The following is a 26335-nucleotide window of genomic DNA, read 5'->3' as shown; positions in this document are numbered from 1 at the left end:
TTACAAAACAAAACGCTTTTATTTGGTCCTTGGAGCCTGAGTGGAAATGGCCTATGGAGTCATCGAACAAGGAAGGGACTGATAGCTGATAAAATAGTCTCTGTGTTCGAAGAGCTGGTCCTATTTACAGGGTTAAAAATATTCACAGCTCAGAGTAAAAGGAGGCCCAGAGGGGAAGGGAATGTTTCTCTAGGTATAAAAATCCTCGCAAGTCCCATGGAGGCAAGGACAGTGGGTGTGTGAGCTGCCCACTACCTAGGGGGCTGCAGGACAGTGGCGGCCAGGTGGGGGGGCCCAGGAAATGACTCAGGCGTCCATGTGACAGATAAGGGCTCTGATCTTGACAAGCAGCTAGGGGAATGCTGGGCAGGTGGGCAGCTTGGCTCCCTCATCTAGGAGAGGAAGTAGTCAGTCACACCTTACATGTGCCTGTGATGGGACTGGGTTGGGGAGTGTCCTTCTTTGTGGACAGACTGAGGCCAAGGGACAGTGCTGATTGTGGCCAGGGAAGCTAAGGACGAAGTGCTTCTCCATACAGCCGGGCAGAGTCTGGCTCCCAACCTGCCACCCCATCATGGCTTCGATCCTGGCAGGTGCTCCAGGAATTGCATAGTGTTGCAGGAGGGGGCAGCTGTCCCCAAGCCCTGGCTGATGGCCACCAGGCATCTGCTTCCTGCAGTGCGCCGTTCATGTGCCAGGGCTATCAGGACCCTGCTCACTAGGCAGGGAACTGGGCTTGGGAACAAACCAAAGGGGGGGGGGGAGCAGCAGATCGGAGCCTCCACAAAGGGTTGCCCAGGCTCTCAAGGCAGGATCATGGCCTCTGAACCCCCAGATCTGGTTCTCTAAACGTATATCTGGACTGCCTCTTTATAGCAAGTGACCGCATATTCACAGGGCCTTGGCCACCTGAAGCTGTCCCCAGGGCTCAGGACAGAAGTACTGGAATGAAGCCCACCCGGCTCGAGGTATTCAGCATGGCAGCTGGGAGGCCTGGTGGGGGACTGAGGGTATCTGGAGTGTGGGAGGAAGGGAGGGAGGCCCAGGGGAGGCTGCACCCTGTAGCCGGCGGCTCCCTGGGCAGGGTCCTGAGATTCTGGTTCAAGCATCCTCCATTGGGGGTCTCCCTCATAAAGTGCATGTAGGGGAGGGCAGGTGGGTGGATCTGCACATAGGCCCTGCCCTAGGGAAGTGTAGTCATAGTGGCCGGGGTCCATGGAGACCAGCCACATCAGGTGTGAGCGGAGGGCTGTGGGTACCCCTAGAGGCCGTCCAGTCGCTGAGGAAGGCCTGGGCTGCCTTGCGATGTGCCAGGCGGTGGGTGATAGAGAATCCAGCATTGCCTTCCAGCTGGGACAAGATCACCAGGACCTGCCTGCAGAAGAGGGCTGATGAGGATCAGTGGGAGACCAGGGCCTAGGCTAGGGGAAAAAACAGCAGGTACCCACCTGTGCAGGGGTGGTACACTGTCCTGGGTGCGCAGGCTGCCACGTGTGGATACCACATTGAAGCTGTCGGTGCAATCACATTGCACATGCAGGTAGGACTTGGGGTGCCGGTTCTCCACTACCACGATGAGCCCCGCCCAGCCATGAGTCAGGTAGTAGCAGGTCATGCCCTCTCGGCCCTGGGCACAGGCACAGGGTGGGTGGGCCAGGGCTGGTGGTTGCCCACCCGCTGCCCTCCCCCATCAGGACCCCACCCACCTCATGCCGCTCGCCCCGGCTCTCAGTGAGCAGGATGATGGCATCGGCCAGTGTGGTTGGCTGCGCCTCCACCGGCTCCACCATGACCAGCCTGGAGCTGTACACTGCGAGTACGTGGCCGGGTGGCTCGGGGGCACCTCGGGGGACCCCTGTTGAGGGGCTGGAGGCTGTGAGGGGTGTGGATAACGGAGCCAGCAGCTTTCCCGTGGGTGGGCTTTGGGGCTCAGAGGGTGGGAAGGTGGGTATGGGCCTCATCTGGCTGGGGCCCTTACCCTGGGCAGGGGGCCCTGGTGGAGCAGGGTTCCAGTGGTTGAAGGCACAGCACACCACAGCATACTCGCCAGGTTCCAGCATGACATCACAGTTCACAAACTTCTTAACAGCACGTTTGCTGTGGGCCAAGAGGCGGCCCAGGCTCAGGCGGCCACCAGTGCCAAAAGTGGCCCGGAACACCAGGATGCACAGATCCAGGAGGTGGCTGTCTACTGAATCCGAGCGCCTGAGGGCCAGAGATAACGGGCTGCTGCTCACGTGGCCATAGCCATGAGCTTCTAGCTCCGTACAGCGCTCAACCTGTTGCCTACCTGCTGCCCTCCTGGAAAAGGGCAAACTCCAGGGAGGCGCGCTCCAGCACTGTCAGCGCGGTCACACCCACTGGTCCACTGGCAGTGCTTGGGAAACATCCCTGAACCCGTGCCTCCTGCCAATCTGAGTGTACCTTGCAGATGTCCACAGAGTCAAAGTACCTAGACAGTGAGGGAAAGGGGCAACTGAGCAGAGTGCAGCCCAATGCCCCAGCTCTGGGATGCGGCGCTCACACTACAGCCTCTGCTCTCAGCCTTCAGCACTCACGGCAGTCTCCCTGCTTCACCATTCCCTTTTAGCTATCTCTCACCACTCTTCCCTGGCCCTGGGTGCCCCTTAAGCAGGAAGCACTTCTCTAAGCTGTAGCCCTGCTGTGGTTTGCACGTGAAGTATCTGGTCCCCGGCTGGTGATGCTACTGCAGTCAGGAGGGAACGGACCTCATCAGTGGGTGAAGCCATTGATGAGTTCACAGCTGAATGAACAGGCTATCAAGAGGTGGTGCCTGGTTGGAGGAAGGACACTTCCAGGTTGAGGCCTGGTCTTTGAAGGATATGTGTGGCCTCTACCTGTCTGTCTCTGTTTCTTGACGGCAACAAGGTGAGCACTTTGCTCTACCATGCCCTTCTGCCTTACCAGATCTATAGCAATGGTCAGCTGATCATGTACTGAAATCTTTGAAGCCATGAACAAAGTAAGCTTTGTTTCTGAGATGGGGTCTCATATTGCCCAGGCTGGCCTGAAACTCATTATGTACTTCAGGAACTTGGGACCCTCCTCCCTCAGTTGCTGGAGTGTTGGGATTACAGATGTGTGTGCTAGCATACCTATTCACTCCTGCTTTTAAACTGTTCTCCTCCAGCATCTGCCACAGTGACAGCAAACTGATACGGTTCCTGAATACCACGGGGTGCAGAATGACACACACAAGTCCTGCTTCATATAAACCTAAATTCCTTGGCCAGACCAAGAGTTGCTTTTCAGGGGCCCGCAGGAGCTGGGACACAGACAAGCTGCTTACCTAGACCAGATCCCTGAGGATCTGATCTGGTCACAGGAAAGGTGGGGGCATCCAGGTACCTGATAAAGTCACTATACTCCATCCAGAAAACACCCTCGCTGCTGCCATGTGGCATGAGCTCAGCTCGCAGGTGCCCTGGCCAGTGTGGCCACTCATCCGACCAGCTGCCATTCCAGGAGAAACGGCCCCATGGGTTCCGGAGTCGCAGGAGCCTGTAGATCACAGGACTGAGAACCAAGACTATGTGCCGTGTGCCCACGCACTTGTCCACCCTCAGCCAGCTGGGCCCTTACCTGGAGCCCTGAACATCACGAACATCCAAGATGGAGTAAGCATGGCGGGGGCGCAGACCCAGGCTCTCGTAAGCAGCATCATCTACCTTCATGTTACCTCCCCCACAGGAGGCACCCATGAGAAACCTGTTTGGGCAGAGTGACACTGGCTGATGGAATGGATGGACAAAGGGGAGATGACCCTTGTTGAATATGGGGGTATAGTCTGGGACCCATGTGACACATGCTTTCTGGATGAGCTCAGCGTGCCTGGGCTAGAACAAGCTGGTTTCTGAAGGCTTAGGCCTGAAATGTGGGCAGTAGCACTGCCCAGGTTCAGCGGGAGGCAGGGATTTTGGCATTCTCTCCCAGGACTAGAACTTCTGTAAGTCTTTGGGTCTAGACTCTTCTAGACCAAGGTTCACAACACCGACCAGGGTGTGGCATGTCTCAGAACACCTCCTCCTACTCCTCAGGGTCCCTCTGTGAACTCTTGTTTGTCTTTTCCTAAGTGGGAGGTAATGAGACCTGGGCTCTTTCTAGAGTGGCTACCTAGAATGGCTATACTTCTTAGCTACGGCTTGCTAAGCACCTAGCTAGATGCGGGCAGTCAGAGGGCGCTGGCCCCACTTCTCCCACCACTCCACTCTTCTCTCCGCCCAATGCCACAGACCATGGCAGCGACCACCTCTTACCCAGCCTCCTTAGAACTCAGCATTTTGGCCCAGATGAGGTCAGTATCAACAGGTTCTTCTCGGGGGTTAGTGGAGCTGACCTGCAGCGCCAGGCTCTCACAAGGGGCACCGGTGAGTGTGGCCAGGCCTTCAATGGCACGCCCTGCCTGGAGTGCAAAGTAGGAGCCGTGCAGCTTGGCCAGCGCCTTCTCAATGAGGGCCACCCACAGCTGCTTCCGTTGTGCCTGGGGGAGGGATCAGAGTCACAGCTTGCCTGGCTTTCCGCCCCAGCCTCCCACCTGCTGCCCCACCTGTGAGAAGAGCAGGAAGCCGGCCTCATCGCAGGGCAGCATGTCGTCCACCAGCACCGTTGTCCACGTGCCGTCCTTGCACAGCCGCACCTGGTAGGCGCCCTCTGCACACAGGCTACGTGTAACCATCACCCTCTCCACGAGGTCGGGACGCTCAGCCAGGACTGCCAACGCACTCAGGAACCTGGATGGAGCCAGACAACTTCACAACATGCCCACAACTGGACCAGTAGCCTCCATCCTCCCGAGCCTGTTCGTTCCTGGCAGGAACCTGGAGCCTCACCAGCAGTTCCCCAGCAGGCCCTGTAGGATGTCAGAGGGCCTCAGGGTGTGGAAGACTGACCACGGAGTGCCGTGGTCCCTGAAGACAGAGCAGTTGATTTCATGGGGCCGCAACCACTGCTTCACTCGCTGCTGGACGCTGTCACCCACTGGGAAGCCGACAGATGCAGGCCCGGGGGGGAAGCTGTCATCCACAAAGTTCACACTGTTCTGCAGGGACCATGGCCGGACACTCAGGCTGGGCAGGGCAGCCTCAGGCCCAGAATGATTCCACTCTACCTTTTAGGGGAAAGACCCCACCCTCCCAAGAGAGCTTTAGAAGGCTGGGGTGGGGTTCTTGTATATTATACCGACCTTAGTGCTAGGCAACTGAATGGTTTGAAGGGCTCACCATCAGGATGATCCTGAGTGGGCATGGGGACACATGGCCTTCCTGCCCATGACACTGTAGGCCAGTGGCAACCAGGCCACAGTGAGCATGTTAGCCTGGGAGATGGCACAGCTCCAGCTGCTCCTTCAGCTGACCCAAGGATGAAGCCACCCAGGGTTCAGGCTCTGCAGCTCAAATGGAGCACCAGGTATCCCAGCCTTGAGCTTTAATGGGGCATGCTGCCCTGTGTTGGACAGCCTCACTGTATCTTCATCTCTCTGTGGGCTTAGACATGGGAGGCCTGGGAGCTGAGGGACTGTGACATGAATAGTGGAGGCAAATGTTAGTTACTTTGGGCCAAGCTGCCTCTCAGTCTCAGAAGAGAAGCTCCTTACCTCTCTGCAGAAAGCCACTATGTTCTCCCAGAGTGCCTTGGCCTCGCCCTCGTCTGTCTGCCTCCGCTTCTCCACGTGCATGCTCTCCCTGCGCCTCAGGGGTGTAGCCCCCCGGCACTGGGTCACTAGAAGCTGTGGTGTATGGCAGGCTGCACAGTGCTTGGCCCGAGGTGTGTTGATCAGGGTGCAGGCAGGGCAGGCCCACTGGCCCAGGCGATCAGGCAAGAGGCGGGCAGCCTTGTGTGCTGAGGGAGCTCGTCCACAGCAGCCGACACAGGGGCCAGGTTTGTCGGCACCACAGTCGGGGCAGTGGGTAGGGGGCTCACTGTGCTCCTGGAAACCATGCAGCTTGGAGCCGCCACACGCTGAACACCTGGGGACTGTTGTGGGATTCCTAAGCGTGCACCTGGCACATGACCAGGTAGTGAAGTCAGGGCTAGAGGGGCTGGCAGGTGTGTAGCGCACAGTGTCTCCAGCCAGGTCAATGACATCACTGCACGACTCACAGCGGGCAGGGCTGCTCTCTGGGGCCTCTTCCTCCAATACACTCAGTCGCTTGCCTGGTAGCAACTCCTTGCCTGATAGCAGCTCAGCTAGGCGGGAGGTCCCAGCTGCAGCTCTTCCAGGGCCCTGTGGGGGCCCTTTGGAGCTTGTGGAGGTCGAGGACTGAGCAGCCTCAGGCACAGGTGGCTGAAGCTGAGGGGGGACCTCCCGGCGGCTTCTGGGCACAGGGTTGTTCTGTAGGGTGGGCGAGAAGGGGCTGAAGGGTGGTACCCTAGGGGGCTCCTGGTCAGTGGAGATGGGACCCTGGCTGGTTGAAGGAGAATCAGCATCAGCACTTTCCCCAGGGAGGATAGGCTGGGATGGAGCAGGAACATGGAAGCCAGTAGGGGCCACAACCTCGGGAACCACCAGGGCCTCTGGGGGTATGCGAGGTAATGACAGTTTCCGGGGTCCCCCACAGGCAGAACAAGAGCTGGCCACTGGTGTGTTATGCAGTGTACAGCGCTGGCATGCCCAGCCACTGCCAGGTTCTGCCCCTTCCCCTTTGTCCTCCTGCTCCTTTTCTTCTTCTTCCTCAGAGTGCCCTCTGGCTGGCTCCATGGCCGCTAGCCCTGCTGTCCGCACAGGGCCTGCTTCCTCCCTGCAGTTGCCCTTTGGTTCCACCAGTATGGTGGGTGGCTTGGGCAGGACCCCATTGATAATGGGCAGCAGAGGGGCTCCAGGAACAGGCTCTGGGGTAAAGCCACATACTTCGCAAGCCTCTTTGCCTAAAAAGTTCCGGAATGTACAACGCGCACAGGGCCATTTCTGCTCCTCCACGCTGAGCCGCAGGATCTGGTCAAGATCTGGCTTGTGCCTGGGGGCCTCACAGATGGAGCACTGGCGTTGGCCGGCAGGGTTCAAGAAGGTGCAGCGCGCACAGGACCACTCCCCAACTGTGGCCATAGACCCAGGAGAATGCGTGTGGCTGCAAGGGAAGAACCTGATTAGTGTGGCTTCTTTGAGGCCTAAAGTCACAATGTTCCATGGGGAGAAGGACACCTCTTTTCCATGGAGGGTGACTGGGACTGAGGTAGATGCCTGACTGGATGTAGAGCCAGCAATATGGAAAGTGTGGTCACCTTGCGGTCAGCAATGTTCTTAGGGATAATGGTGGGGGCAGTCTTCAGTCAAAAACAGCCTGAGCCTTTGCCCAGTGTGTATCCTCAGCTTTGTAGCCCCCTCATCCATAGGTGCCAAGGGAGACTCCTTGAGCCTCAGGTCAGGTTGGAATCAGAGCTAAACCTGGGCATTCTGGCCTTTTCCTATGGGCTTAGCACACGCCACACCACTAGGCTTGTAGCAGGGTAGCAGTGAGTACTGGAAGGCTGTGTGTATTCTTCTTGGAAAGGCTACCCAAACACAGTGAGGAGACAAAGCAGACACAGCGTGAGCCTGGATGGAGGTGAGGTTATGAGGCTTGCACCTTGCATTATTCAAAGAATTTGACATGCTTCTGGGCTTTGAACAAACACATAGAATACATGGACTGCAGTCTCTGGGCTTGGGTGGAGGCCGGTTTCCTGGGCTCCTGGCCTGACTGCCTGCTCCCAGGATGGGACCGGTCCCTCAGGCAGATGAAAAGGGTGCTGGGCTCTACAACAAGGATGAGCTGCAAACACACTTCCACAATACCTATCTGTAGAACTGACCATAGCTGCTCTGCCTCTAGGAAAATCAATTGCTTTTTACAACGAAGCACGAAGTTATGCTTCTAACCTTTGGTTCAGGAAGAAGAAAAACATACAAACAAACCAAACAAAAACTAATTCTTCCCTCCAAAAGAAGACTTGCCTAAGGGCCCAGGGTTTATTCTCATTCTACCTGTATAGGTTGGGTAGCCCAGGAGAGACAGGTAGAGGTGCTTAGGCTCCTGTGCAGAAGCTGCTGAGCTGCCCAAGGCCTTGCCCACAGTGGGCAAGGCCCAAGTGGACAGAAGGGACTCTGAGAGCCCTGGAGCAGCAAGTGTGCAGGTGTACCAGGCTCAGGTCAGAGTCTGGAGATCACCAGACCTCTCTCCTCCACTCCTTTCCTTGGAGAGGGCTCATGGTTAAGGACAGAACACAGTGTGTCAGCAGAGAGGATGTCCCCTGACACCTCTCCCATACGAGAGCACTACTGTCTCCACCTGCACATCTACTTCATAGCACAAGATGGGCATCCCAGAGGGCATTGGTGGGCCACAGTGAGTTTGACAGGCTACCTCCCCCTCCTGAGGTAAGTCAATCTTCATGAAATGTTCCTAGGGGCTCTCAGGGCATCCTCTGATTCAGCTCTAGGCCACTGACCGTACAGACTGAGGAAGGCTGTGATGGCTAATTAATGCTTCCTGTCTACTCGGCTCGATTTGGAATCACACAGAAGACACACCTTGGTAGCATCTTTGAGGGTGCTTCCAGAGAGGTTTAACTGAAGAGGGAAGATCCACTCTGTAGTCCAGGCAGGCCTCAGACTTATAAAGACTCTTCTATCTCTTCTGAGTACTGGGATTAACAGCATGTCCCGCCACGCTGAGCCCAGAATACCCACTCTGAATATGAACAGCACCATCCCATAGACTGGGATTCCAGGTTAAATAAAAAGGGGGAAAGGAGGGCCATTAAATCTGTGACCCGAGTTTGACATCTGGGGACCCACATGGTGGATGGAAAGTGTCCTCTGGCCTCCACAGGTGAGCCACGGCATGCATGGATGTATACACACAACATACATTAATATGTAAAAAAGGAGAAAGCATGAGCTTCTTTGCTTCTTAACTGCAGCTGTCTCATGCGCCCATGGCAATGCTCTCCTTGAATAATAGACTGTGTACCCTTTGTGATGGTTTAAATAAAAATGACCCAATAGGCTTACATATTTGAATACTTAGTCAGATTTTCTGCAAGGTCTTGAGAGGGCACAATGCTGTGAAGGTAAACTCCAAGATGCAACGAACACCCCATGATGCTGGAAATGTCACGACCATAGAATGTCTGCTGAGGAAAGCTGCTGGAGTGGAGTGGAACTGGCTTAGGAGAGCGGCTATGTGTGCTGGAGACAGCACAAGTGGAGAATGGGGTTATTCAAGGCTGTTAGAGTCTAGAGAATGTCACAATAAGCCACAGGTACAGGACATTGAGCTTCTGGGTATGGGTTTGGTATTCCTTGGCCCTATTTTACTTTGCAATGCCCCATTTCCTCTCTTTTGGAAGGGGGTATGCTTACTCTATGCCATTGTGTACTGGAATTATATAAACTTCATCGTTAAGAGACTGACTTGACTGTTGACATAAGCTAGGTGTGGTGGCTATAATTCCAGCACTCAGGAGGCAGAGGCAGGCGACCACTCTCGTCCCTCTGAGATATACTGAGTCCCACCAGCAAGCCCCTCTTTTTGACGGAATAGGTACCCACAAAAACTGTAAGCTAAAATAAATCCTTGTTCCTGGGGTCTGGAGACATGGCTCAGTGGTTAAGAGCATCGCCTGCTCTTCCAAAGGTCCTGAGTTCAATTCCCGGCAACCACATGGTGGCTCACAACCATCTGTAAATGAGGTCTGCTGTCCTCTTCTGGCCTGCAGACATACACACAGACAGAATATTGTATGCATAATAAATAAATATTTTTTTAAAAAAATCCTCGTCAGGTACTTTGTTATAGCAAGAAGAAAAATGACTAAGTTCAGGTGCTCATTCATCTCAGGAAACAGCCGGGATGGCCAGGGTCTGGCTTTGGCCCAGTTGAACCTAAAGCACAGCCATTGACTGGGATGAGAGGAGAAAGAGGAACCACACAGGAAATCAGGAAGACTCTAGCTGTAGTACAGGACAGCTCCAAAGAAAACAGTGCCTAAAGATCAAACTTGTTCCAGAGGCCAAGCTGTGGGTCTTCTGTAACCAGAAAACCTCTCAAGACCAAGGACTCTTAGGGTAGTTCTGGTCAGCCGTGTGCTATGAACCTCCCAGGACCTCTACCCTTTACCCTCCTTGGTTCACCTGCTAATGCCCATAGTCCGTGACCAGTCCTTTACTGCAAGGCCTGGGAAGGGACCCAGGGCTCAAGACCTGAAGTCCACAGGCAAGGCCAAACCACCACAAAAGTCTGTGTAGAGCTGAAGACCCAATAAAATCTGTATACAGACTCTGGCAAAACCTCTGAGAAGCTCTCAACACAACAGCGAGAGTGTTGCTAAGTGGCAGAGTGCTTGACTAGCATGAATGAGATACTGGGCTCGACTCCTAGATCCAGAAGTAAAAAGAAATTAAAAAGGGTTTTTGCACTTGATTTTCTAGAATTATCAACACAAATACTCCTAAATCACAGCACATGAGCTCACAGAAGTAGTTCCAACTCTTCAGGACACAGGCTTTGTTCTCAGCTCCCTGGGCAGAGCAACACTCAAATTTCATGCAAAGGGAGGTGACAGGCTCCGAAGCTACAGAGTCTACCTGAGTAACCAGGAAATGAGCACCCAGAGGAGGTTGCTGCATCCTGCTGTGGTCTTGGCAAGAAGTCTCTCCCCTCTTAGGAAGGACTGGTTAGCTAATTAGGCCACTAAAAGATGGGATGCCCTTGCTCCACAGAGCAGCTCCACGCCATACCCTTGCCAGTTTCTTACCCTGTCCTGAGGACCTATATAAGGGTGAGGGTAGTGTCTCCCTTTTCCAGGGAGATGTACCAAACTGTTTTCCTTAGCTGACTACAGGATGGCCTGCTCAGTTTTTCTGAATGGATGTGTCTTCCTTACCTCTGTCCCTAGGCAGCCAATGCCTGAATCAACTGTCTACTGATTAACCAGCCAGGTGAGGCTGGATATAAGCAGGGTTCCTATACTGGGCTCTCACTGGTGGAGGAGGGAAATCCACTGTACCTTGATCTCCTGGGCTCAGGTGATGAGTTGCCTTTTTACCCATACAATGGGTGCTACCCAAAAGGAGAGTACCAGCTAGCTGGGGGCGGCAGTCCTGAGAGATATGATGAGGAACTGCTGCTTTCTGCCCTATGCTTCTCCCAGCCCACCCAATGTCCTACAAACACTGGGGGAAAGGCTCTGTTTCCTATGCTTGTGCTGTGTTACTTCTGTGTGTGAGTATACACACATATGTGGGGAAGGAGTCCTGAAGGGTGTCCACAGAGTAGTGTCACTAGTCCAGTAACCCTCCGATGTCCATCCCCTCTCTAGTTTGGATATTTATGAATTCTTCCAGATCATTAACACTGTTTATTTCTGATTCAACTCAGATGCCTGCTGCCTACTTAAGTCCTAGGCCTAGTGAGAACTAGTACATACTGGGGATGCCAATTGAGGGGAAGGGCCTGGCAAGAGGCTGGAGTAATAGGAAGTAAAGACATCCTCAAGTCTTGGGTCTCTCTCTCCTCTTAATCCCACCTCTTTGCTTAGCTCAGTTCTGTATGTCTTTAAATTTTTCCTTTCTTCACATAGCTCAAGTTGTATTTGAACTGCTGATCCTCCTGCTTCTGCCTCTAGAGTGTTGGAATTACAGGCACACACTTTCATGCCTGGCCATAGTTCTGGATTTTAAAATCTTGTGATTTATTTATTTATTTTGAGCCAGGGTCTCTCTTTGTAGTCCCAGCTGTCCCGGAACTCATTATGTAGACCAGGCTGGCCTCAAATTCAGAGATTCACCTGCCTCAAAATTCTTGTGCTTTAGTTGGGCAGTGGTGGCACATGCCTTTAATCCCAGCACTTGGGAGGCAGAGGCAGGCGGATCTATCTATGTGAGTTTGAAACCAGCCTGGTCTACAAAATGAGTTCCTGGATAGGCTCCAAAGCTACATAGAAATCCTGTCTCAAAAACAAAACAAAAAAATCTTGTGTTTTAAATATACACATATATTAAGCAATATATGTATGGATATGTACCATGCACATGCTGGAGCCCTTACAGGTCAGAAGAGCCATTGGATCCCCAGGAACAGAGTTTCAGGTGGTTAGGAGCCACAATGTGAACTCCTGGAAGAGTGGTGAGTGCTCTTAGCCACTGTGCCACCTTTATAACCTCCCAAATCTTGTGCTTTTACTTTTGCTTTATGAGACAGAGTCTCACTCAGCAGTCTGCTTAGCCTGGAACTCATTACGTGGCCCAGGCTGCACCAAACTCTCAGCAATGTTCTTTTGCCTCTTGCCGCAACTTGCCAAAATCTGCAGCAATAGGGTGTGATACACAATGCTGAGCAACCCATCACCCCCAAACTCACTTAAAATTTAAACCTTGAACTTTCATCTACACACATAAATTTAGTAAGATATAAAAGCAGGAGAGCCACCCACCCATGTGATATGTATGTGGTGACATTCTCTGCTTGAGCGCTGCTTACTGACACAAGACGGAGAAAACAAGTGCAGCAAATAGCCTCAGCACATAAAGCCACAGTGGGCCTAGACATTCGACTCTTCACAGTTTTTCCTCAGGAGACACACACATACATATACACACATATGAGAACATGAGCTGTTCAACACCAATAGTCATCAGAGAAATACAAATTAAATCAAGTAAAGCTCCACTGCACACCCTGCAGGATGGTTAGAGTCAAAGACAGATGATAGCAAGCATTATCAAAGTCGGAGGACACTGCCAACTCTGCTAGTGGAATGTAAGTGGGCCAACCCCCGAGACAGCAGTGTTTCTCAGAATGTTGTGTAAACTCACTACAAACACAGCAGCAGCTCCGGATCAGGGATACACCCAAAACAATTAAACACATGCCCACATAAAACCTTCAGCGTGAAAGTTTATAAACGGCATCATCATAAGAGCTAAGTGAGCAGACAAGCCAAACGTAGCTTATTCCTACAACAGAAGACGACGGAAGCATGCAAAGATGGAAGTCCGTGCTACAATGGGGATGAACCTTAGTGACAGTATGCTGAGTGAAAGCAGCCAGTCAGACATGTGGTCACATGTGAAATCTCTAGAAAAGGTAAACCTACAAACAGGAAGCAGGTTAGTGGCTACCTGGGGCCACAGCAGGGACAGAATGACTACAAACAGAATCTCGTTCAGGTGCAAACTAACTCATAAGGGTTTGTACAAAGCTATGAACTGGTTGAAAATGATCTGTACAGACATTGAGAACAGGTGAACTTGATGGTGTGTGGAGCTTTATGTCAACTTGATACAAGCTGGAGTCATTCTGGAAGAGGGTTCCTCAATTAGAAAATACCCTGCTATCTGGCCTGTGGGCAATTCTGTGGTGCATTTTCATGACTGATGATAGTTGTAGGAGGGCCCAGCTCACTGTGGGCAGTGCCACCCTTGGACTGGTGGTCCAGGTTGCTATAAGGCAAGCTGAGCAAGCCACAAGGAGCAACCCAGCAAGAGCACTTCTCTATGGCTTTTGCATCAGCTCCTGCCTCCAGGTTTCCACCCTAAGTTCCCTTAATGACAGACAGTGCTGTGGAACTGTAAGCTAAAATAAATTCTTCCCTCCCCTAGTTGATTTTGGTCAATGGTGTTTTATCATGGCAAAAGAAAAACTAAGACAGTGTATAAGTTATATTCTAATAAAACTGTTTAACAGAGTTAAAACTTGTATTAGAGATACTGCCTGGAGCATCCTGAGTACTAAGGGCACGGAGGCACTGTGGTGCCTTCACACCCATGAGAAACTGCACCATCTCCACTTGCTTGAAGATTCCTGCTATAGTGCCGCTTGTCCTGTCTCTCTGGACCTTGAATTTCCAGTGGTTGACTCTCCCAACCACTAGAGTGACTCAGATCTACAGACTCATTTGGTCTCCGTGCCTCCTTCCAGCATCTCCTAAAGGTCACTTGTCTGCCAGCTCAGAAGGCAGTCTCCTGTCTGCGCTCTATGCCCACCTAACTGACAGATGGGTGAGTGAGCTGCTTGTGGAAGTCACAGCCATGCACTTCTCTGAGTAAAGAAAAGATCAGAGTGTTACCTGGGTTCTCTAGAACAGAGCAGGTCTGCAACCTCTCTGAGGTGGAACCCTGGATATTTAGGGGGTGCCAGATATCCTTCCTTTAAAAATGACATGCATGTCTTAGAAAAGACTTGCAGGTAAAGGCTGTGGTTCCCCAGAGCCGGACTGGCATCCCTAGAGACAGCCATACTGGAGCATAGGTACCACAGGCTGGGAAAGGGGAGCAGTGTTCAATTCTGATGACTGTGTGAAACAAGCCAGCATCTTAATACATGCTAACTACAAGGGCTGAAGTTATCAGCCTCCAAGGCAGGGGGTCTCCAGACAGCCTTCATAGGAATTCAGAAGACAGCAGGCAGGTACTGCTCAACAGTGGACCATAGCAGAACCTCAGTCAACGGAAAGTCTCAGACTCGCCAGCCAAGAGCAGCAATAACCCCAGATCAGATAGCTCCTGCATCAGATAGGGGAAATGAGTTGACAGAGAGCACTGATAAACAGAGACCCTTGTTCTGAGCAAGCATCTGTGCCAAGGAGGGACACACTGAAAAAGAGGTCTCCTGTTTAAGACCCCTCAGGGTTGCCCCTCCCCACCTTCTTACCTTCGGGCCCGGGGACGTGGGTGCTGTCTGGTGACCAGAGCACTTCCCCAGACAGTCTCCCCAGGTCCGCTCCTACACCAGCCAGCTGCTGCCGGGGGCCCTGGGTAGGGTGGCCCCCCAGGGAAGCCGTGGTCTGACTCCGTCTCGGCAGCCAAGGAGGAGGCGGAGCTCCCCATGGCCCCCCTGACAGTGGCCACGTAGAGAGCCGGGCCTGGTCACCTCTGGCCGGTGGCACGCGAACGGAAGCATGGAGAGAGGAGAATGCCCACAGCGGAGAAAGGGCAGCCGGCTGGTCAGTGACACAACAACAGAAATAAACAGAATAAAAAGAGAGAAGAAACAGTGTGATTCACACAGATGAACTCTAGGCCCTGGGAGAGTTTCCCAGTATGCCAAGCGGCCTGGGGTATACAAGGGGAAAGTGAGGTTCAGGGACCTGGGCATGACTTTAAAAGTATTCAGCACTGTAGGGCACATCCCATATACAAGCCCCACAAGGGAATATAGGCCAGAAACCAAAGGTCAGCACCAAATGGAGCTGCAGCTCCCTGACTTGAGGCATATTAGGGTTTCAGGTTATCACCCTAACCTGAAAAACCCACCGCCTCTCAAACTAGTCTCTAGTCTTCCATCAGAACAGTTTGCCTTAACACAGAAGAGACTATCAAGGGGACATTTAGCCCACAGGAAAGGGAAAACAACGAAGGAGCAGAGGGCACAGCAGGATGGCCCTTGAAGAGCTAAGAGGTCAGGGCCAAACTGTGCCTTTAGAAGGGCAGCTGCTGACTGTGTAAACACACTTACCAGGCAAACCCTAGACCTGGAGAATGCCAGGGAACCCGAGAAACTGTCCATGACTGGGAGGAAGAGGGTAGATTTTTGTGCTGCAGGGAGAGTCAGTTTATACCTGTTGGCAGTTGGGGAGACCAACACACACAGGGTAACTGGGTCTATGTGTGTGTGTGTCCCCTCTTTGGGCACTAGGTTAAGATGTCCGGATAGGTAGACAACACACTTGCCCTGGTTTCAGCAGTTCCTACCCCTGGCTCCCTTACAACCCACTGATAGCACTTTCTCTGGCTTCTGAGTATGCCTCTATAACACTGACTCTGGATTAGGGTATAGATTAGGGGAGGCTGATATAAGGAGCCAAGAGACACACCTAAAGTACTATGGCATCAAGGGACAGGCCCACATGACAGGTAACAGCCTGTGTAGTACTTCTGAGAATCAGCACTTGACACCTGAGAGGATCACCAGCATCAAGCTCAAACTCTCTCTAACACACCCAGGCATGGGGCCAGGTAGTCCTGCAACCTCTCACCATGAGGTTGCAGTTAGAACCAGGTGTTTCTCCCATGAAGTAGTGTTCCCAGCTACCTTCTGAGTTAGCATGTAAGGGACTGCTTTTGCCAAGGGACTGGCCCTATTAGCTTGGTGACCCTGTCATATTTGAGAGCTTTTAATTCATACTTTGGAATGGCTAGAAAACAAAACAAGCCAGGTAGTTGTGGTGCACGCTTTTAATTCCAACACTTGGGAGAAAGAGGCAGGTGGATTTCTCTGAGTTCAAAGCTAGCCTGGCTTACAGAGTTGTTTTAATACCCGCAACCCCCCCCTCAAAAAAAAAGAATGAAAGAGTATGAGAAATGAAACTTATGTGAGCTAAAATGTCACCCTTTTTCTGAAGACAGGGTCTCATTATGCAGCACAGATTGCATTTCAACTCAAGGTCCTCCTGCCTCTGCCTCCCAAGTACTGTGACTACAAGTGTAAGCTACCATGTCAGGCTTGAAATTCACATTTCAGTGTCTACAAATGGTCTGGCTAGACAAGGCTGTGCTCATTTATTTACATGATGTCTGTGGCTTCTCTCAGAGATTACACAGCACAAGACACCGCAAATGCTCCCAAGTGTTCCTTTACCGAGGGCTGGCCGGCCCAGATTAGACGGTATAGTACAGGTTCGTGATTCCTGCAAGCCACACAGAGTCATAAAAACGAAGAGAGGGGGCTGGAGAGATGGCTCAGAGGTTAAGAGCATTGCCTGCTCTTCCAAAGGTCCTGAGTTCAATTCCCAGCAACCACATGGTGGCTCACAACCATCTCTAATGGGGTCTGGTGCCCTCTTCTGGCCTGCAGGCATACACACAGATAGAATATTGTATACATAATAAGTAAATAAATAAAAAAAAAAAAAAAAAAAAAAAAAAACGAAGAGAGGGCTGGAGATCTGGCCAGAAGTCACAGTGGAAAAATTCCCAAAATCATCTTCTGACTTCCACATGTGTGCACATGTTCCCTGCCCTAATAATAATAATAATAATATTAATAATAATATAAAAAGCTCAAAAAATAACAGGTGGAACTGGGTATGTTTAGAGCTGTAATTCAGTACTAGGGAAGCTGAAGAAGAAATCAAGATTTCTAGGACAGTCTGGGGTGCATGGTGAAACTCAGTCTCAAAAATGAACAAAACAGGGAGCTTGAGAGATGGTTCAATGGTTAAGAGTACTTTGTTGCTATTGCATGGGACCTGAGTTGGATTCCCAGATGGTTCACAACCATCTATAATTCCAGTTCTAGGGGATCTGACATGCTGTTCTGACATCCATGGGTACCAGGCACACATGTGATTCACATACATACATGTACAGAAAATGTATAAAATATATTCATATATATATATAAAATAAGTCTTTAAAAAAACCCACAAAACAACAAAAACAAAGATCAGGTAAAAAGATTTCAGCACACTTTGTGTAACAACATATCTAGAATGATGTCCTTTCAGTATGAAATTATCACAAATGACATTACTGAGTTACTAAGTATCCCTTTTTTGGTCACGGTGCCTCTCCTGACTCCCTAGCCCACTCAGGGTATTACTAAGTAACCTTAGCTAATCTTGCACTCTTACTGACTTTGATTGTTTTCACATAGGGTCTTATGATGTAGCCTAAACTGGGAGCAAACTCCCAATTCTCCTGCCTCAGCTTCCTGAGTACTACAATTATGGCACTTGGCCCTGATCAAGATCTTTAGACTGTTTTCTATCTTAACAAAGACATGTCACTTCATGGGACTCAGTAGCCACATATGCTGGTTGCTTTGTATGAATATTAGTGAACTGTTGGTGTTGGTGACAGGATTATGTTCAGGTGCCCAGCAACACATGCTCTGTCCACCAGTCCCACATTACAATGGTCACCCAGTGCACCTGCCTCTCTGGTGGTTGTCAGCGCCGGAACAATCCCCCAAACTGACAAGCCCTGGCAATACAGGAGACTCCTGTGAGAAATGCACCCCAGCATTTCTGATGCTCCTCTCTCATATTCAAACCCTGAGCAGGTAAGAGGGAGGGAAGAGTGTTGGGAGCTGGGCTCAGAGGAGATGCCCATGGGGCAGAAACTGCTTACAATAGGGTCCTGAGGTGATCTACTGCCAACACTGGGCCTTGCCACATTCACTGTGAAAGCACACACTATATTCATGGGCTACCTATCTGCCTCAGGGGGAGTACCGGTTTCTCCAGAAGCTATTAGAGTTCTGCATGGGCTTGAGTGCTGCTTGCCCCATAGCTCCTATAATCCCCACCTATCCCTCTCATCATCCTGTCCAGGGACTATCCTCCTCCTGCCTTTGTGTTTGCTCACCGGGGATGCCTTAAGCATAGGATCTCTTGAAAGGGTAGGGACAGCACATTCTTTTTTTGCTAAGTGTACAGAACAAAGAAGAAAGGTAGGCAGGAAGAGCAATGCTCTCAGTTCTCCATGCTACAATGTCCCAACAATATCCACTGTTAGGATGGAGAGTCCCTTGGTGTGCTGAGGAGCCTCTGTCTTGACTAAAGGCCACCTAAAAGACACTAGCAGTCATAGTACTCCCTTATCCCCCAACACACACACACCAGAGAGCAGTTGGCTATTAGTTCTTTGTTGGCCTAGGGGGCCCTCTTAACCTCAAGAGGCTGACACCAGTATTTCTCATGTATCCCAAGCTAGCCTAAAACACTATGTAGCCAAGGATGTTCTTCCACTCCGGATCCTCCTGTCACTGCCTCCCAAGTAAAGGATTATAAGCATGTGTCACCACACCCAACTGTACATGTGTGCTTCTTGAAACCCACCTTCCTTCTGCAGGCCTTTTTGGCACGACTATAGTCCCCAGCACCTTCTGTAGACCTGGTGGTTGTTAACTCCACATGTATGGTAGACAGCTGTATAGAAGGTTCTACATGCCTTCCTTCTGTGTTCTGACAACTGCACTCAGGGACCTCTGAAAGGGTAGAAGGGGAATTCAGTAGCAGCGCTAGCTAGAGCATGTTGGCTGTTTCTCTGGCTTGGCCAACCATCTATAAAAGCAATTATCACACCCAGGCCACTTTGCCAGGGACACTGGGACTTCCCCTTTGAGTGAAGGAGGCTGGCCCCTCCGAGGTCTCTCCCATCTAGGCCAGAGCACACCAATATAATTAGCATGTGGTGACAGGCAGGGACACGGAAGAATGCCAACACAGGTGGATCCAGTTTTTGTTCACATTCTGATTGCCTAGGCTGTACTCCAAAGAGAACAGGAAGAAGAGAGTATGGCCCCCACTCTGGGAGGCAGGCCTGAGCCACCCCAAGGGCTGTCTTCTCTGACAGGGTTTGCTGGTGGACAAAGCCCCCCCTCCTCCTGAAAGCACTTCACTTGCACCTCCTTTTATTCCAGTTTGTGTGCTTAGCAAACACCCTTTGACCTCTGCTGCAGGTCAGGCTGTCTTAGGAGGCTGGACACAGCAAACAGTGATTTTCAGAGATCCTACCCCAGACGCTGTCTTGCTGCTACATGACTTAAGTGTAAGCACATCAGTCTCCAACAAGAGCCAGAAGGGCAGGGTGGACTAAGGATCACAAGAGTTGAGAGATAGGGTCACCCATCTTATCAGCCCTAGGGCTTATGCCTTTCCCACTCCACAAATCAGTCAGTTCCTCCCTTATTTGCATTTGGGAACTGTTCTACTTTTAAATGGGACAGTGGCCTAGATCAGGCCTCAAGGAAGCAAGGAAGTGGGGCCGCCACTGTTCTGAAAGCCAAAGTGTTAATTATCAAGGTGGATCAGCATGTCCCCAGACTGGTGTGAGGTGTTCTCCGCACATGCTGAGGGCAGCTGGAGAATGTCCACCCAGGACAAGCATGAGAAGACAGGATGACGCCGCCATGGACTCTGCATAGAGCCACGTACACCCTCTGTCAGGAGTCCTAGCGATAACATCAACAGCTTCTTCCTGTTGTCCCCAGCTCCACCTTCAGCTCCGAGGGTCCTCTGAGAGAAGGTGTTGGCCATGACAGTACATCTGGAGGTGAGGTATTAGTACATCCCAGGTAGGCCAGGCCCACAGTTCTTCCTCACTGGTGATCAGGGCTGGAGGTTGGGTGGGGACCATCGTGGCTTTCATAAGCCATGAGACCTAAGGGCTGCAAACCCACCGTGAGGGTCCCTTAGTAAAGTCTGTTTTTTTGCCTCACATTAAAACAGCCAAGTCAGTATTTCCTATCCAGCGCTCCCAAGGACTTGTGGGATACCTCATTCTCGGAAGGGAAATCTGGGGATATCACTAAGTCAAGGCTAGGGTTCTTGGTATAGGAAGTACAGTGTCTCCCTGTCCCCCATTTAGGAGTGCCCTGAGCACAGTACTCAACCTCAGTAAAATAAGAATAGAATGGGGTTCTCAAACCAACTGAGTAGAAAACCTACCACACAAGCTCCTCCTCTTGGTAATTTTAGGAAGGGCCATCTTCTCCCATTCTAATTGCAGTAACCCCAATATCATTCATCTCTTGAGACAGTGGATGGCAAGACAGAACATGAATGCTAGCCGCTCCTGGCACCAATAGCTATCTACCATACCTTAGCGTTGTACCTACCAGGGCAGGAGGCAGTCAGTCCAGCTGTGAAACCACCGCTGGGACACAACTCAGTCAACACAGCTGACATCAAGGCCAGCTCCAGAGGAAATGGCCTGGGGACAGGAAGTGAATCCTCCTCAAGAAACTAGGCTGGGAGGACTCAACCCTGTGAGAACTGGCTGAACAGCATTTCCTGAAAATAGGCAGAGTGCCCCCACAGAAATGGACCACCCTCCGCTCTTTGAGCCTCTTTTTGGCCAAGATACCACAGCACAAGAATTCCAGGTGGGAGTCACTGGCAGGTCATAGGCAGACATCTCAGGTGGTACATCCAAGAAGGTATGAGGCCCAAGAGACAGAACCAAACCCCACTAGCACAGCTTCCCCCAAAACAGTTTCTGTAAAGCCAGAGAACCCGGCTGGCAGGGCAGAGGGCTGGTCACCAGAGAGCACTGGCCCGGAGAAAGGGGCTCTTCACCTCTGCGGCTCCATCAAACAAGCCACGGTGCCTGATAAACTAGCTCACCTGAGGCCACGCAGATGACAAAATGTCAGTGTGTCCAACTTTTCAACAGGCTGCACTGCAGCGCTCACCAAGACAGCACTCTCCTCCTATCAGGGTTTGCACTCTGGCCCAAGAATGCCAAATGCAGCCTTTGGGATTACCTGCATGAGCAAAGTCCTGCTAATGAGTCTTGATTGGCTATGCGGTTCAGGCCCTGCCCTCTTCACACTGCTATGGCCAGAGCCTTTATTTACTGCCCCACCTAAGCATATGCTGCCTAGGCACTCCTTCCCTTTATAAAGTTGTGTCTGCTCCCTAGCCAGAGACCACAGGAGACAACACGGTTTGCTGGCTCTTTACTGCTATTGCCACAGGAACCAACCTGTCCATGGCAAACAGGATGTGGCATTGGTAGGACAACAGAGGGGGTTATTCAAGATCCTGTCCTGATGTTCCTCAACTTGGCTCTGCCCTTGGGTAGAGTTCATTGTCAGGGCCACAGATCAGTAGTAGCTGGCAAGGAAGCCTAGGCTGTCTAGGTACTGCCAGGGAACTGTGCCCAGGTTGGGGCAGGGCTCAGGGGAACAGCAGAGTGTCACCAGGATTCCCTGGACTCAGGTCCTGGCACTGTTCAGTCACTCCAACTGCCAATGGGTAACCACTGTTTCAAGCTGCAAAGCTCTGCTCTTCTCGGCACCTGCTCACTATGGCAGATGCTGCCACGCCAGGCAGGATACTCATGTGTCCTCATCCTGCACTTCCTTTCTGGGCCACTGCAACCTCCTCTACTCTCTTAGCCACTGCCTTCTCATATGAATAATACTGGAGACAGTGGTCATCACCCTCCACCTGCACACAACAGAAAGGGAGAGAGCTGAACTCAGAAAGTGAACCAGAGATTCTACTGAAAATGAAAAACCCACCCAAGGGCCAAGAGTAAGTACGATAAAGACTTAGGTAGAAGGGTGCTGTCTTAAAGTCTCTCACTCTCCTGAATGGGAGATGAAGCCAGAACGCATCACAAAGTAGTTTTTAACCTTGAGTTCGAGATTTTTTTTTTTTCCATTTTTGCCAAGTACTTCCTGGTCTCCAGCTCCTAAGCAGCAGTAAGCAACGGACAGTGGAGTTGGGCGTAGCTGTGCACACCAACACTCCAGAGCAGGGGACTCTGAGTTCAAGGCCAGCCTGGTCTACAGAGTGAGTCCTGAAGAGCCAGGGCTACACAGAGTGACACACACACACACACACACACACACACACACACACACGAGGATGCTGGACCTCAGAACAGCAGTGGGGCCTCCAGCTACAGGCCTGTTCAGAACAAATGAGACACACCGATCCTGCTGAGGTGAACTACAGCAGTTCTTGAGGCTGGAGCAAAGCTAGTCGGAGACATCTACAAGCTGGCCCTGCTGCCTCCTAGACAGGAAAACGGTCCCTGAACACCCTTCTGTGTTTCTGGAGTTGTGCACCACCTTCGTTATACACTCTGAAAAGGGAAATTATGTTTTTCAAAATGTTGCCAGGAAAAGAAAGGATTTCAGTTTTTAGTTCACAAGTTCAGTGTTGTTTGCTGTGGAATACAATTTTAAAAGAGAAGGTAGAAGGTAGCCTGGTGGCCTTGCCATCCACAGAACAAGAATCATAGGGACACTCAAGCTCACTGCTTCCTCTCCCAAAGGCTCTGGCCCTTCCACATCTGCATAAAAGCAGGTGCTCCAGAAAGCTCTACAACTCATTGATTTTCCCATCAAATGGTGTGCGGTCAGCAAGCTCAAGAAAGGGACAGAAAGTCTGGAAGTTCTTTAAGTCTAAAGGGCAACTTTTTAAGAACCCTGGAGGAGGGCATGGGAACAACTTCTGCAGCAAGGAGCACTCCACAGCTTTCCCATCCTATTAGCAGCGGCACGGCTGCACCTTGACATTTTCAGACAGCAACTATCGACATGTATTTCTTCCACTATCCCAAAGCTCTGCCCAAGCCCATCCTCCAGCTTAGCCACCAGGGAAGTGGGGAAAGCAGTATCAGGGAAGCAGGAGGCCATGACTATGCATTTGGCAATAAAAGAGAGTTGAGGCCAATGCACATTATTCCCGTTGGTTTCCTAACACGAAGACTTGAGCAAGCCTGTGCTGGTGCCTGGGGAATCCTTAGAGAGAGACAGCTACATCACTGGTTTCCCATGCGGCAGCTTGTGCAGAAGAGTACAAAGAGCAGTGATGAGACCGGTCAGCCCCTTAGGGCCCCCACTATCATTCCTGTATCTCCACACTGTGGTAGAGAATCCCTGTCCTCCTCTAATTCCATCTTGGAAAACTGCCTAGTAGGACCAGCCTAGGAAGCAACATGTTGCCCACATCAAGATGCTCTTTGGTCCACTGGTCGCAAGGTTCCACTTGGTTATGCCATGACTCACAAAGTGGCAATCGTGTGGCTAAGCAGGTTTTCAACCACAGCCTCAACCCTCAGCCTCCTCTGTAAGTGACACTTACACAGGGGTCATAGGCTGCTAAGTTCCTTCTCAGACTGAGAAACAAGATGAGGCCAGGTCCCTGTTTCCACAGAGACCACATGCTACCCACATCAATTGAACGGGGGCTGGAGAGATGGCTCAGTAGTTAACAGCACTGGCTGCCTTTCCAGAGGACCTGGGTTCAAACACTCCCAGCACCCACATGGCAGCTCACAACTGTCTATAACTCAGTTTGGATCAGGAATCTAACACCATCACACCAATGTGCTTAAAATTAAATAAATTATATATATTTATAAAAAAAATAGAAGTCAATTGACCCAAGGCTACCAATGGTCAGCAGCCAACTGAGGATGTTTATTGGCTACCTGCTCAGGGTGGGGCTGGACTGAGTTGGGTACCAGGACCTTCTAAGAAATAACATACATGACGTGAGAACAGGAGACTCAGGAAGCTGGGGTGCCCCCGGTAGGCCCCTCAGGATAAACCAGAATGGTATCAGACATATAAGGGTCAAATGGCTCCAGACAGACATACCGGGAATGTGGAAAGGTCAAATGGCGGAGAGCATCCAGCCTGAGGGGTTAGGAGACTAGGAACATCTGGAACCAGGACCACATGCATTTCAGGACGCTCTTATCAGGTGACATAGCCAGTATGAAGTGGAGACCAGGCAAGAGATGCACAGCCAGGAAAAAGAACAATCCACACCCCTGGGAGAGGGGGAAGAGACAGGAAGTGTCCTTTTTCCAGGCTTGGGCCCAGAGCCTTAAGACCATAGCTGTGTTTTTCACATTCAGCCTCCCAGGCCAGGCAGTGAGGACACCAGGATAAACCAATGTGACAAGTTACTGGTGATCTTGGCTTTCGGTGTTTGTTTTCCAAAGAGTTCAACATTTTTTCATCTACTGCTTTTTTTCTATTTTTTTTTTTTAAATTTTGCTCTCAGCCCCAGCCATTGTCTAGGGGATGAAGAGGCAGCGCTGACCTTAGAGAGCACAGAGCTGGACAAAGGACTGCTCTACCTTCCTCAGGCTCTGAACTGATCACCTCATCAACAGCACACACACGGAGGACTCTTAGAGCACCAAAAAAGGCTCTTCTCTCAAGTACTACCAGTGAGAATGTGGAAGGAGAAAGGGGTTCAGAGAGAACTCCACCTACCCCTACCTTGACAACTGCTGTCCTTCAGTTTCCTCAACTGTAAAAATGGCTTACCTATTTGGCCCCAAGGCCCAGATAATGTACAATAGGGGCCAGGAAGGCTTGGGAGTAGACAAAGCCTGACAGTCAGAACCAGGGCAAAGCCTGGATCCAAGGATGGAGAGCAAAGAACCCATTTCTTCAGGAGGCCAAGCTGAGGCTTCTACCCAGATGTGGGGTCAGGGCCTGGCTCCTCCTGCTCTCAGATACCATGGCCAGCAGAGGTTCTGATGGGTAAGTCCCCATAAAGCTGAACAGTATCTGGAGCCATGGACCCAGCAAGGTTTAAATCTGCCTTCCTTGAGGTCACTGACCTGTTTGCCATTCAAACAGTTCCTAGGATTCTCAGATGTTGGGAAAGAAATAGGCGCATCACTCTGGAGCAGGAGACCACAAAGGAAGTAGGATCTACTACCTCATGGAAACAAGGTTGATGTTCAATAAGACACAATTATCCTATTCTACAGAACTGTGGTCCTGAGGACATCCCTGACAGTCAGACTCTGGAAGCAGGGAGAAACTCGGAGGCAAGCTCCAGACTGAGACAAGGGAACTGCCCCTGGAGGGGCAGAACTCAAGTTCCTTGCTGAGGAGAGGCTCTTCCTGATGCGGGTATTGATGACCTGAAGGGCCAGCCCCAAATGCCCAAGAAGGTTCTCAGGTTCTCAGCCTGGGTGTTTAAGAGTCCTGAAGCTCGGGAAGATATCCTGTTTTAGAGTCTAGGTGTTTCACGGTCCTGTTACCGGTGTCTAGTAACAAACTACAGGGACCCTGAGAGCCAGCGCAGCAAGGGCCATCGAGCCACACAAATGGGTTCCCAGATCAGACCTAGAAGGGCCCCCTTTCCAGACAACAAAAAGAAAATCCCGCAGCTGTCAAGGGGCCACTCTGTAACTTTCCCAGCCTACTGACAGGCCCACAAAAACAGAAGGAAGTGTGGGATGGGAGGGCACACAGGACGCCCTACGCGCTACTCTCTGCCGCCCCAGGTAGCTGCAGATTTCTTCAGGCAGAGCCCCCACTACATACACATTCGTACAGAGTGGGCCAACGCTGCTTAGTCCCAGACAAGAGGGCACTCAAGGACAGGCAGGCACTGAGGGTCCCCTGCGTCTGAGGTTCCTGGGCTGGCCTCGAGTGACCCACACGACCAGCCCTTCCCTCTCACCCACGAGCTTGCCACAAACCAGGCTATTGCTCCCAAAGCAAACACGGAGTATCCGGGCTGATGCCCCGAGGCCGAGCTCTATGAGTCCCTAGGCCGGCTGGCCCGCCGCCTACCGTGGAACTCACCTTAGCGAGCCGGCGGCGCCTTCTCAGCGCTCGCGGTCGGGCTAGGCGGGCGCGGCCCTGGTGCCGGCCCTCAATCGGTTGACCCACAACTTCAACCGGAGGGCACTAAGGCCCCCTTCGCGCCAGCCGCGATGCTCCGCCGGCTTAGCGCTTTTCGGCCCCGAAGCTCTAGTCTCGGCCCGGCAATCTTACGCCGCCTCCGTAGCGCCCGCCGTCCCGCCCGGCCCACCCGGTACGCCTTACGCCTCCTCCGTAGCGTGGCGCCCAGCCGGGGCCCGCGGCTACGGCGCGTCGGGGGCGCACGCGGCACTGGA

At 51.7% G+C, this 26335-nt stretch overlaps 1 protein-coding gene across 4 annotated transcripts; it reads right to left on the bottom strand.

The window, feature by feature from the left end:
- Capn15 (calpain 15) lies at positions 1-26332 on the bottom strand. Of its 4 annotated transcripts, none has more exons than XM_038327982.1 (12): positions 26022-26332; positions 18781-18929; positions 5615-7085; positions 4851-5059; positions 4568-4751; positions 4278-4501; positions 3604-3729; positions 3370-3522; positions 2291-2452; positions 1707-2205; positions 1449-1627; positions 1-1375 (listed from the first exon to the last, which is right to left on the bottom strand). In XM_038327982.1, the coding sequence occupies exons 3-12, from the start codon at positions 7061-7063 to the stop codon at positions 1198-1200; spliced, it is 3363 nt and encodes a 1120-aa protein (XP_038183910.1). In that variant the 5' UTR covers positions 7064-7085; positions 18781-18929; positions 26022-26332; the 3' UTR covers positions 1-1197. The 4 variants fall into 4 exon arrangements, with proteins under 4 accessions (XP_038183910.1, XP_038183906.1, XP_038183909.1 ...); XM_038327978.2 differs by lacking the exon at positions 18781-18929 and adding an exon at positions 14652-14940; XM_038327980.1 differs by lacking the exon at positions 18781-18929 and adding an exon at positions 14652-14940 and having other exon boundaries at positions 1230-1371.
- Between the last annotated feature and the right edge of the window lie 3 nt (positions 26333-26335).

The sequence above is a fragment of the Arvicola amphibius genome, chromosome 4, assembly GCF_903992535.2.
Source record: "Arvicola amphibius chromosome 4, mArvAmp1.2, whole genome shotgun sequence".
NCBI classification, from domain to species: domain Eukaryota; kingdom Metazoa; phylum Chordata; class Mammalia; order Rodentia; family Cricetidae; genus Arvicola; species Arvicola amphibius.
This window is presented reverse-complemented; position numbering and strand designations above follow the sequence as displayed.

Excerpts from the sequence above, each read along its gene's own strand:
- Capn15 (XM_038327978.2), bottom strand. The coding sequence starts at position 14,827 with ATGGGGAGCTCCGCCTCCTCCTTGGCTGCCGAGACGGAGTCAGACCAC. Across the intron at positions 4,502-4,567 it reads GCTTCCTGCTCTTCTCACAG|GCACAACGGAAGCAGCTGTG; the intron begins GTGGGGCAGCAG and ends TCCCTCCCCCAG. Across the intron at positions 1,376-1,448 it reads AGTGTACCACCCCTGCACAG|GCAGGTCCTGGTGATCTTGT; the intron begins GTGGGTACCTGC and ends CCTCTTCTGCAG.